The sequence below is a fragment of the Neolamprologus brichardi genome, chromosome 7, assembly GCF_056152115.1.
Source record: "Neolamprologus brichardi isolate AB-2024 chromosome 7, ASM5615211v1, whole genome shotgun sequence".
NCBI classification, from domain to species: Eukaryota; Metazoa; Chordata; class Actinopteri; order Cichliformes; family Cichlidae; genus Neolamprologus; species Neolamprologus brichardi.
This window is the reverse complement of record NC_142110.1, coordinates 15,114,941-15,127,433: the sequence shown is the minus strand read 5'-3', so window position 1 is coordinate 15,127,433 and position 12,493 is coordinate 15,114,941. Positions and strand designations below refer to the sequence as shown.

Sequence of the window (12,493 nt, the reverse complement as noted above, 5' to 3'; positions counted from 1 at the left end):
TTATATTTTACCTTTATCTTCCAATTGTCTTTGTGTACCTTGGTTAAGTAGTATTTAGTTTATCTTTTGTAGGGTTTTTTTTTGTCTTTCTGTGCTTCCTGTGTGAAGTTGCTCTTGTGGGAAGTTACTCCCCTTTCATTTGTGTCCATCTAATTTTCATGATTAGCTTCAACTGTCCTCCCACCTATTTCCTATCTCCTCATTAGCTGGCATGCGTGTGCATACATTGTCTGAGTCTTCCCTTGTTCTTCATTGCATCAACCTGCATGGTTGGGTGTTTCCTTGTTCTGTTTTCCACCCAGATATTCCTAGTTTTCAGAGTACTTGCTCCTGTTTAACTGCACTTTGTATTTTTGTTCAAGAGTTCAACATTAAAAGTGCTTCCAATCATTTTGGAAAGAGGTCTGTGCCAATATTAGTACAGCCATTGGTCATCAGGTGACAGAAAACTCATTAATGTGTATATTGGGATGTATTCCCGTCTCACTGGTACAACATGAGCATGTAATTCAGTCACTGTTAATGTTGGCCAGGAAAAGCATTATGGTGAGATGGGTGGGGACTGAGCCTCCCTCCATTTCTCTATGGAAGTCGCTCATCATTGAAGTTATGACTCTGATCAGGCTGGGACACTATATTGATGGGAGGGACAAATGGAAGAAACCACTGGAAGCACTGGGAGTAACCTGTAAACTGGATCCTAATGGACAACAATTATGGACATAATGTTGTAATATTCTAGTGCTGTGTAGTGTTATTATTTTGGATGTGAACCAGTCTTGTATTTGTTGGGGAAAAAAGTTAAATAAAAGTTTTTTAAAAAAAGTGCTTTTTTGAGTTTATGTTCCGTCTCCTGAGTCCAGCGTTCTAGTTTACATCATGCCTCTTAGCTGTACCCTGACAATAATTGGTCACCTCACTAAAAAGTAAAAACTTTCAACGTCCTTTAAGACACACACACACACACACACACACACACACACACACACACACACACACACACACACACACACACACACACACACACACACACACACAAACTGTCCATTTAAAGAGAGCCCAGGGTCTGCTGGAGTATTTAAACCTGAGTGATGCAAGAAGGATGTGTGAAGGTTGTAGGCGTGGATGATTTTTCTCCAGGTGAAAGTTAATCTAATTTGCTTGCCAAACCTCAGTGCTGATTCAAACATCCAGCCAAAATGTGAATAATGGCTGCTGATTACACCCATGTGTGGTAACTGAACATCCCAGAGCAAACCCATGGGCATTGCTGTGCTTCTGTCACAGCTTCCACTCCTCTGGCTTTCCATGAAAATTTGGGTGCAAACAGGAGCAGTTTTCAATCAGCCACAAGATCATTAATGAGATCAAAGTTTGATTTTTTTTTTAACAGGAAATGCAGCTTCCACATATTGTATCCTCCACTCTGACTGTAACGCGCTGTTATCTAAATATTATTGCATTCGGTTTTTCTTTCAACTTGGAACCAAAGTACACGCCCTCAAGCCACAGACCAAAGTCAGGCCAAATGTGTGGGCTTGCACATAACAACACACGATGATATGATAACAGAAATCAAAGAACAACATGCCAGAGATTGTCAACCAGCAAAATGTAGGTTTAAAAACACGTGAGATGAGCACAAATGCTGCGTTCTCTGATGAGAAAGCAGCCAGAGCAAACATGTGTACCGGGTGTGTCTGCCAAAGGGCCAGAAAGACAAGTCAGTTCACTTTTTAACTGAAGTGACTCTGCTGCTGCTGCTGCTGGGGGGTGGGGTGGGTGGGTGGGGGGGGGGGGGGGGGGGGGGTGCTGAGTGAGCAAGAAGCTAACAGTGCCATCCAGTGGTGGCTCGCATCAAAAACGGCAGGCCTGTGAGCAGGTTTGAAACAAGGTGGCAATCAAGAAGAAACTTAAAGAGCGAGATGGTTCAACAGAGCGGACTCCTTAATGTTGAACAGAGCTCACGCACGGCATGTTCTATACTGAAAAGCTCACAGTGTAGAAACTGGATGTTCTTTTGAAGATGTGGATTCACATGGACAACCTGGACATGCCTCAAAGATGGAAACTGTTTAAAAAATGTCCGAGTTGCATATTTTTCCTCCTGGATAATTATTAATAATAATAAATAATAATAAAATTTTATTTAATCTTTCGAGACAGACTCAGAAAGTGCTGCACATAAGATAACAAATAATAAAAAGGTAAAACAGACAATATAAAACAGGCAAAAATGAACCAAAAACAGTTTTAAAAAGGTGAGTTTTGAGTTGTTTTTTAAAAACAACTTCAGAGTCCACGGTTCTTAATTAATGAGGGAGAGCGTTCCAGAGTCTCAGGGCCACAGCGGCAAAAGCTCTGTCACCCTTAGTTCTCATCTTAGTCTGTTTTATAGCAAGTGAGCCCTGATCAGATGACCTCAGGGACTTGCTAGGGACGTAGGGCTGTAGCAGATCGGAGATGTAGGGTGGTGCCAGTCCATGTAAGCCTCTGAATGTCAAGACCAGGATCTTAAAATGTACTCTAAATTCAACAGGAAGCCACCAGTGATGCAGCAGTGATCAATGTAGTGGCTTCCTTGTAGAAAATAAAAAATGAGACATTACCAAATGAGAGTAATAAGATTAACTTTAGTTAAAAGAAGATGGTTTTTGACCTGCTGTGATTTAAATTCGGAGGTGTGGCTCTGCTCTGGGACCTTCCTCCTTATTCCACAAGCATTAGCAAATCCTTAGTCAGGGAGAGCTCGACAAGGATTCAGACACAATATAGTAAGGAGGAGCTGGGTTGCCAAGTGACTTAAACACTACATCTTTTATGAGACTTGCTCATACAAACTATTTTGGAAGTGCGTGCTATCACTGAGATTAGCACAACCAGTCACACGGAGTGGCAGCTATCTGCCATGACCGGTTGGGCGTGACGGGAGGGAGATAGAACAAAAGACAGAAACGACAAATGTGTTTCTCTTTTATTAAATGTTGTTATTTTTGTTTTTAATTTAAGTAATGGGAAGCAATGTGAGAAAATCCCTAAGACATAAGAAAGCACTTCAACCTATAGATCACAAGCAACGATGCAAGAAAGCCAGCCCCTGAGGGCCAAAAGCCAATGCACTCGCACTGCCAGCCCGAGCCTGGGTAAGTGAGGAGGATCGCGTCAGGTAAGCCATAAATCTTTGCCAAGTCAAATATGTGAATAAGAAGGTTAATCCTCTGTGACAACACCTAAAGGGAGTAGTCAAAAAAGGAAAAAAGAAAAGAAAAAAAGACAAAGATGAAGACGAATCAATGGTACAAGAGAGTTAGCATAATTTATTAGAGTTATTAAAACCGGTTATGAGCGAAGATGTTGATGTTTTATCCTATTTTTCTAAAGAAAGGTGTTTAGCAAGTTCAGGTAAGAAGAAACACACAGCGGACTGAAAACATTGATTCTTTTTTTGTTATTTGAGCAAAACAGAATATTTCCTTCAACTATTGAAAGCCTGCCACTTAAATTACTATCACACTGAAGCAAGATGCAACAATCAATCAGGGAATACACTAACTCCTGTCATGAACATATGAGAAGTATATGTACAATTTATACATCCGTAAAAACAGAATTAATGACTGACAGATAAATATTTCACAACAAATTGTATGTATAAAAGATTTATAATGAAGACATTTTCCATGATAAATAAGGAAAATCTCACTGCTAGAAACTACGATACTGTCTAAATAGTTAGTGAAGACAGATCTTAAAAACAGCTTTCAATTCTCTAGAAAATAAAACAAATGCAGAAATATCCATCTTGTGACTTAAGCATGAAGAAGTGGAGCCGATGCACAGAAACACACAACAAAATGATTCCAATACAGGATGGTGCGGCTCTTGCTGCCTGTTGGACTGCTAGTATACTCCGGGGCTATTGCGGATCCCACAGCAGAGCACCATGGTGAAGATCATCTCAAAGATCTAAATGTGAAAGATGAAAGCAGTTTAATTCAAAGGGAGTATTCCAGTACCTGCAATGTTATCACAGCTGATGAAAGCAGAGATTTAGACAAATGCATTTTCAATTTAATACCCACCATGATGACAGCAACGACCAAGGCGGCCAGACCGATGACGTAGAGCTTCTCAGAGAAGAGCTCGATCAGTTTATAATGACAGCTCTGACAGGGAGAAAGAGGGAAAATAAGGAATGCTGACCACGCCACAGTAATGAATGAGAATGCCCTTCACTCTGCACACATACTGTTACGGCTCACTAATAACTGAGAGCATAGCCTGCAGTCAAAACAAGGTGCAGAATATCTGCTTGTTCTGACCAGTTTTCTGAATGGGGAATTAAATGATTTCTGATAGCAATGTTCATATTAACAGTTATAAGAGGATACAAGTCATTGTTAATGGAATCACCAAGTTTGGTCATTTACTAAATATGATGAGGTGTATCCTTGCATGTGTCATGTCAGAATCCCCAAACTCTTTTTAAAATCACAATGAAAAGTAATTGTCAAAGAATAAAAACCTGACATTTTAGCCTTATTTTACTGTGTTTTTCTATTCGTGCATCTGTGTATGCTTTCACTGCACCGGCACTGTGTATGGGATCATTGCCATGCTGAAAAATGAAGCCCTTGCCAATCAGACGTTTTTCATACAATATTAAAGTCTGATTCTACTTTTCTGTGTTCGGAATTTCAGCAATTCAAGATTTCCAACACCACTAACTGAAATGATGCCTCCACTGTGTTTTATCGATTGGTTGTAGACACTCACTGCTGTACCCGGCTTCTGACGCTGATTTTAACCCAAAGTTTCAAATGTTTTCATTCATCACTTCCTTAGACCTGTTGCCACTGATTTCCAGTCCAGTTCGTGTGTATTTTGGCATACCTCAGCCTTTGCTCGCTCTTTCACTTCCTTAGGCAAAACAGGAAGAATTGGCTAAGAATGGCCTCTTGACAGCCATCCTTCCACTCAGACCATCTCTGATGACGATTCAGGGAACAGTGCATGGGTCAACTGAAGAGCCACATGCATCTAGTTTTTGCTGAATGTTTCTTCCTGTTTCTCAAGGTCGTGGCTCAGATACTGTTTATCTGCTATAGATAAACAGCTTTTTCTAGGCCTGTCACTTCTTTTGTTCTCCAATTGTTCACTCTCCTCAAATCTTTAAGGACACACAGCACACAGTGCTGAAATATGTTTTTAACAAACATTTTTTAAGCCACCATGTTGGTGCAAAAGTGCAACTTTATGCCTGTCAAACTGTGTTTTTTGTAAATTTAACGAAAGAAATGGGAACAACTTTGTGTTTTTATGACAGACTGACAGCAACAGTGGCTAAAGAGGCAATTTGATATTGATTCTTTGCTAAGTTGTCTGTTATGTGTAGCTATAACACTGGTTTGTTCCTTGAGCCTGAGAGGTGTCTTAAGAATATTGCAAACTTGTTACACCTGAAATTTCTTAAAATTAACATTTTATGTCTCACGCGACCGCACTGCAGTCACTGAAAAACCAACAAAATACCTGCAAATCTACAAAACTACAGGAAAAAAAATGTGAATTCTACATAGTAATGAGAGCTAATCAGCTCTGCGACACTTGCTTGGTTTCAGTCCAGCTGTCCCTTAGGGAGATGTCACTGCAAATTAAGACAAATCCTAAAGGGAGTGGTCTCTCCAGAGTGACAGTCCATGATGAGTAAGGAATTACTGAATGATGTGTGCACACATGTGATTCATTTGCTGTGGCCTTCACGGGACTAAATGTATTTTAAATGTACTTGAACATATTACATTTGGGACATGTAGCAACCCAGTTCCTTAGTAATACTTTACAGTGATTTTTTAATATTACAAAAATATAATGAACAAGCTTACATTAGTATTAATGTTGTTAGTAGTATTATTACTACTAATACTTGTTTGTGTGTTAATTTATTTCGATCATGGAAACAATATACAAAGTTCACTAAGCAAAGAAAAGAAGAAAAAAATGCTTTACAAAATAAAGCTAATACCTTTCAATATTGTTTCACCTGTTTTTAGTTACATATTGAAAAGGAGTGGGAAGACAACAAAAGATTTGTGCATACCTGAGATTTCAACCTAAAATCCTCTGGAGACTTTGTAGGACATAAGGTGGTGGCAAGTTGTAAAAAGAGAGCTGTGTCGTCTCCTTTACCGCAGCAGTCGAGCTGAACATGAAAGAAAACACAGGAACATGAAGTCGACAATATTTCTGTACCCTGTCATTTCAAAAACAAAGCAGCAGGGCCAAAAAAAAAGAAAGTGATGATTTTTTCCCCCCATCATTTCGTACCGTTTTGTGGAAGACCTCCAAAACCTTGATGGCGCTGTCTTTACTGGCAGACCCAGACACATCCATAGCCTTGATGTACGCAGAGTCGTAGAAATTGATCAGTTCTTTGGAGATCTGTGAATAATCAGGAGTGGGGATGGGGTGTTTAAAAGACACAGCAACAAACAGAGACGATTCACTAGAGGTGCAGAGAAGGAACATCAACGCAGACATCAAACATGCTGTGAACCGTGACTGCGACTGTGTGTGTGTGTGTGTGCTTACAGTGTCCCTGTTCATGAAACCCCAGATTGCTGCAGCCACTTCACAGGCAAATAGGATCACCAAAAAGAAGAAGAACTACAAATCAAAGATATTTATTTTAACTTCAGTGACTCCAAAGATTAAAATACTTTATTTGGGAAAAAAAGTGTCACTTGTGGGTAAAACGGTATACTCACTGTGCCCAGAAGGCACTGAGATTCCTGAATGGCACCATAACATCCAAGGAAGCCCACAAGCATCATAACAGCTCCCACAGCTATCAGTATGTACACACCTGTAAACGCACAGTGAGCAGGAAACTGACCATCAACGGCTTAAAGACATTTGGTTTACCATAGCGACAGCGCACCATGGCACCACTAGAGGGCAGCAGTGTTAGACCTGCAAGTTCCCACTGCTCATTGTTTGGGTTTTGACTTCCTGATGACAATGTAGAATGAAACTGTTGACATCCTGAAGGTAAGATTCCAGATCCTGACTAAGAGAGGCAGAGATGACTGTGTGCTTCCCTTAGGGGAGGAAATTCCCTTGAGACACCCTCAACCCCCCTCTGTACTGACCTCTGACCTGGACCATTATACTTCCCCAGGAAACAGAAGGACAGACACTCACTGACACCCGCCCACAAATGTACACACATTTTTTTAATTGCAATTTAAACTGGCATTTTGTGTAAAAATATATATTTTAAATGTAAATGGCAGATAGCCATAATGGAGGCACTCCACACTAGCAAAAAGTCAATGGATGGTAATAAAGCTCCAGTTACAGCAGAGGCCCGGATTGTGTTTTCTGCAGCTTAAAGGAAAAAACACTGTGTGGATGCTAAAAATCTGTTTTGCATTATCGGTGTAGGATTATATAAAAAGTAAAATTACTTGAAATGCAATACAGTCTCCTTCAGAATTACTGTGCCCTCTAATCTCTTCTCGTGTATACATGAGTTGCTTTACTTATTGGTGATAATATGAAACCAGTAATTTGACGTTTGACGTCGGTTGCCTCACATGAAGCCAAGTGTAATTGCTTTATTTACTGTTAGAGTCTCTAAAGGAAATTGACTGTGTTTTATAGATTCAGCATTTGCGTTGTAGGAAAAAATTTCATGTGCAGCATCAGTCATGTGGAATTGTCTCCTAGCAGGCATTGCATTCAACTACACCCAGCATGAAAGCTGTGCTGTAAGCACTGTACGTACTCGCTTTCTACCACTTTTGTGAAGATCTCCTATTAAATGGCAGCATATTTGTGTTACACCAGGAAATTTGCCCACGCAAAAGAAACACACATACAAAAAAATAATAACTGCTATCAGTTTTCTCCAGAGGCATCACGAGAAGGGTGCGGGTGGACACCGCTCAAACACACAAAAAAAAATCTTAATGAAAACAAATTATCAGCATGAATAAAAAGCTAGAAGATATAACATTCCTGACAAACTGCAATTTGTTTGATAATAATCTCATGATATCCATCCAACGAGCTCTAACTTTAAGAATCCTTTTAGGAACTGATGGTTTTATCAGTTCCACGCTCCCAGCTCAAATCTAGAGGTGACAGGGCTTTCTCCATTGCCGCCCCGAGACTCTGGAATAATCTCCCCCCCTTCATAAAATTATCTTCATCCTTGGAAGTCTTTAAATCGAATCTCAAGACCTACTTATTTTCCAAGGCTTTCGGATCTCTTTGATATTACATGTCTTACAATTCTTTTTTTTTTTTAAATGTTTTCTTTCTGTTTTAATTCTTTTATTATATTATCCCTCTGTTCAGCACTTTGGCCGACACTTGATGTCTTTTAAATGTGCTATATAAATAAAGATGACTTGACTGACTTGACTTTTAGAGATTTTCTGCTATTTTATAGTTTTCTTATTTCTTCTGTAGCTCGGGTTTAGATTTCAGAACATGATATTGGATAATACAACATGATAGGCACAATAAGCAAGAAATTCTCATGATACTAAACCATTCATTCATTTTCTTTCACTTATTTTATTCAGGGAGCCTATCCCAGCTCTCACAGGGTGAGCGGTGGGGTTAGGCCCTGGGCAGGTTGCCAGTATGTTGCAGTGTTAACACAGAGACAGGCATGTGTTTGGACTGTGGGAAGGCACATGCAGAAAAGTTCCAGCCTGGATTCACTCCCATGACTTTCTTGCTGTAAGGCAGGAGAACTAACCACCGCACCACCTAATATTAGACCAGTGCTTCCCAAAGTTTTGGACTTGCACACCTCACTAATCTCACCTTTTAAATCCCCAAGAGTACAGAAGATGGTAAATGGTAAATGGCCTGTATTTGTATAGCGCTTTACTAGTCCCTAAGGACCCCAAAGCGCTTTACACATTCAGTCATCCACCCATCCACCCATTCACACACACATTCTTCGTATTAGAAGATCTCATATTACGAGGTGATGTCCAAAGACTGGACTCCTGAACCATGTTAGAGGGGAGTGAAAAGATATCTTCAACTATGTAATTCACAAAGCACAAAAGACTCCATATAAAGGGAAACAATTCAAACTAGGAATATGAAAATCAGTCACAACCCTTTCTATCCTACATTTACAAACTTCAGAGCGCAGCTGCTAAAGTTAGAGCTGCTGGACTAAACTAGCAGCGTGCAGTGTACCGCTACTTTTACATAAGATGTGAAAGGGGGTCTTCTAGCTGTGCTTTTAGTGGGAAATGGTTCGGGAACAGTCTGTTTCTGGCTTTTCTATTCTTGTGTGCATAAAAAAACAAAGCAAACCGATCCTCTAATGTGGCCTGACAGAGCAGTCTAAAAAGGGGACAGACAGTAAGTGACTCTGACTCTGTTGCATCTGCAGGTCTCCAACACCTCACACTGTACCTCATTTATCACGCAGAACTATCTCCCATCCTTAGATCTGCGCTCTCTCTGTGTCGACTCGCTACCCCTCCTTTTTCGTTCTCTTTTGTCGCGCTGTGAAACAGCTACCAGGGCCAGTAACCCGGCAATGCGGCAAAGCAGGCATTATTTCCACTGCCTTCCATTACTATGACAACACCTTTTGAAGCTTGAAGGCTATTGAGACTTTAAGGGAGACAAGCGATTTTAAACCCCCAGGGTAGTTCATTTATTTCTTGTCTCGGAGTGTAATCTCCCCAAGTGGTGGTGGGGTGAGCGCCAGCTAAAAGCCCCACTTGCTTGTCTCATCCAGTATTTAAAAAGGGAAAAGTCAGGAGCAAGACAACGGAGACGAAGCCTGTTATACAGCATGTCAGTGGAGAAATTATGTGAGGAGGGTTAGTTGTTTAAAAATATATATATATATTTGGCTTTTCTCTTGTTATTTCTAAGACTTTAAAACAAAAAGGGCAGACAAAAGAGACACACAAGGACTTTTTCCATTTTTCTGACCGAAGCAGCTTGTTTGAATCAGAGGTTGAACCGAAAGCCTGCATCAGGACCTAAGTGTAAGATAAATAAGGATTATTTTGAACATTGAAATCACGCAAAGCTACTCTAAAAAGTCCAAGAAAAGGGGGAGTTGCACGTGTGATTGTACTGTCAAATATGTTGATTTATTATGAAGCCGAACGTGGGGGCATGTATAAAGACAACTGGCACTTTTAGAGTTCACAACATTGTGTAAACCTTCTGGGTTTAGTCAACTCTTGGCTAGCCTTATAGGCTTTTATCCCTTGTTTTCCAGTCCTGGTTGTAATCTCATGTTTACATACAGACATGAGAGGGGGAATTAATTCTTATCTGCCTCTAAGAGCCTCATTAAGCATGTTTTGTAGAAATGTACAGTACGAGGAGTTGTAACACTACCCAGACCAGACTACTGTCAGCTGCCACAAGTAATGGGTTCAAGCTCTGGTGAAGAGGCAGGATGGTGTGTATTTTCAGTCTTACATAAATACCACTTTGGTGTGCCAGCATGCTAAAAACATCCATTCCAAACTCTAATTTGAGGGATAATGTGCAGATGTACAAGGTTTTTTTGAATTATGTAAGGGCGTATGTCTAAGGGACAGGGGAGGAAAAAAGAAGAAGCAGTCTCTTGATCTTGCCTGGGTGGGCCCCACTTGCCGCCCTGCCTTTAAAATCACGAGTGTGTCTCGCCTCTATAAAAAGCACGGCCCGCCTTTGCTCCGTATACTTACTGAGGAGTAAGTATGGGAGCGCAGCAGGGGCCCAAATGTAAATTAATGGGCTCACTAGAGTTCACCACCACAACAAACCAAGATCACGGACCGTTGAAATATATAAATTGTATCATGTATTGTAGGTTTCATGGCCAACCTTAGGACTTCTGAGGGCAGTGAAGGAGACGTGCTTGCAACCCATAACCTTAGTTCATGTCGTGGGCATGACACAACACATAGGTTAAAAAATGCAAAACATGTGCAGTTACAGAGATGGAGCTGCGGTTCAGTAGTGCAGAACTCATGAATTTTCCTGAGGATCAAATACTGTAAAGTGTGAACAACAGAAGGCTCATGATCGCTTCAGCTGCACTCTTAGACCACTTTCTCAAAGCCAGCATGTGTTTAAACATCTGTCTGAAGTATCTGGCCTCTCTCTTGAAAGAACATCAAGGCTGGGACTTTTTCCATAAACTGAATCAGAGATGTTCTCCTGCATGTGCCTTACAGCATGTAGACTGAGGTGTAGCTCCTGGCCCTGCCGCTTTTAATTCATGCTGCGGATGTACGCAAGTCCTGTTTCCTGGTCTTCTTAGAGGTCGTGTCACGCCTACTATTTCCAAAATATCTGGATGTCACTCACAGCTCACCATGAAGCACGTGAGTTAAATTTGATTACTTTGTTAAATGTAAACTTTCCATCATGATAAGGATGAAAAACGAGGGCAGAGCAGTTTCCTTAGGGACTCCTCACCTTACAGGAGCTGGATAAAAGAACAACAAATATGAAGTAAAGTATCCTTAAAATAGAAACCTGACTCTGAATGAGAGGGTGGTATGAGCTATAATGTAAGAATCCGTAGATGCCAAAATGAGGCCACTTCACTCGGTGATTATTTAGCTTTGAAGCATAAAATATTAACAGCTTTCCCAACATTAAATCTGGGCACAATCTCCCTGTGGTGTTAAAGCCACCTCAAAACTGGTCCAAGAATAATCTACTTGTGGTAAACGTTTCGAAGACCAACTCAAAACTATGATTTCCATGAGCTCTGTGTGTGTTAGGGAGGGGTGTATTTCAGTACAGTTGGTGGCTCTCAAATGTTTCCCACCCAAAAAAATTAATCCCCAACCCCTGCCCTATTTTTTTAATATTCCTTAACAATAAAGTTCACATTTTTTTTAATTACTTCCCCTTTAAAAACATAATTACACATATTTTTCTTTTTTTCCACATTTTCTCCTGGTTGTCCACACCTCTCCTCTAGCAGCTCTCCTTGCCCCACTACACACAGTCCTAAGGACCAGTTCACTATTATTCAAATTACTGGTGTATACTCACTGATATAGAAGGTGCCCGGTGCCTGCTGATTATCAAACTGAAGAATGAGGAGGTTGCTGGTCTGACTGTCGTGGCGTAGCCACAGAGCCACTCCTAAGATCACACCTCCGGCCAGCTGTCCCAGAAAGAAACAAAAAAAGGTTTTTAATTGTTTTGTTTCATATTTTTTTGGTCACTTTGATGAATCCTTTATGAGGATCAGACCCACCTAAGTGTCTGAAATGAAAGTGAAAAGGAAGCATGAATATTAAAATCATCCTGTAGTTTTTAAATTTTAAAGACTTTTTAGAAAAGACCCATCAGCATGTTTTACATGTGACAGCACCGTGACATCTAAGACAACATGAAGCCTGACTTTCGTGAGATCAAATCCACACCAAAGCCTTTCTGCTAATATCTGTGTGTGTGTGTGTGTGATCTGTCCCCCTGTCATTTA

General features: G+C 40.5%; 1 protein-coding gene across 2 annotated transcripts in view; it reads right to left on the bottom strand.

Annotated features, from left to right (window-relative positions):
- Nucleotides 1-2,961: 2,961 nt before the first annotated feature.
- The window catches only part of LOC102800268 (CD81 antigen-like), a 12,515-nt gene continuing 2,983 nt past the window's right edge, over nucleotides 2,962-12,493 (bottom strand). For both annotated transcript variants that reach the window (XM_006789195.3, XM_006789194.2), the window contains exons 2-8: nucleotides 12,058-12,172; nucleotides 6,768-6,865; nucleotides 6,592-6,666; nucleotides 6,328-6,441; nucleotides 6,101-6,202; nucleotides 4,083-4,166; nucleotides 2,962-3,966 (exon numbers count right to left, since the gene is read on the bottom strand). In XM_006789195.3, coding sequence (XP_006789258.1) covers nucleotides 3,901-3,966; nucleotides 4,083-4,166; nucleotides 6,101-6,202; nucleotides 6,328-6,441; nucleotides 6,592-6,666; nucleotides 6,768-6,865; nucleotides 12,058-12,172 — 654 coding nt within the window. In that variant the 3' untranslated portion in view covers nucleotides 2,962-3,900. The remainder of the gene's footprint in view (nucleotides 3,967-4,082; nucleotides 4,167-6,100; nucleotides 6,203-6,327; nucleotides 6,442-6,591; nucleotides 6,667-6,767; nucleotides 6,866-12,057; nucleotides 12,173-12,493) is intronic.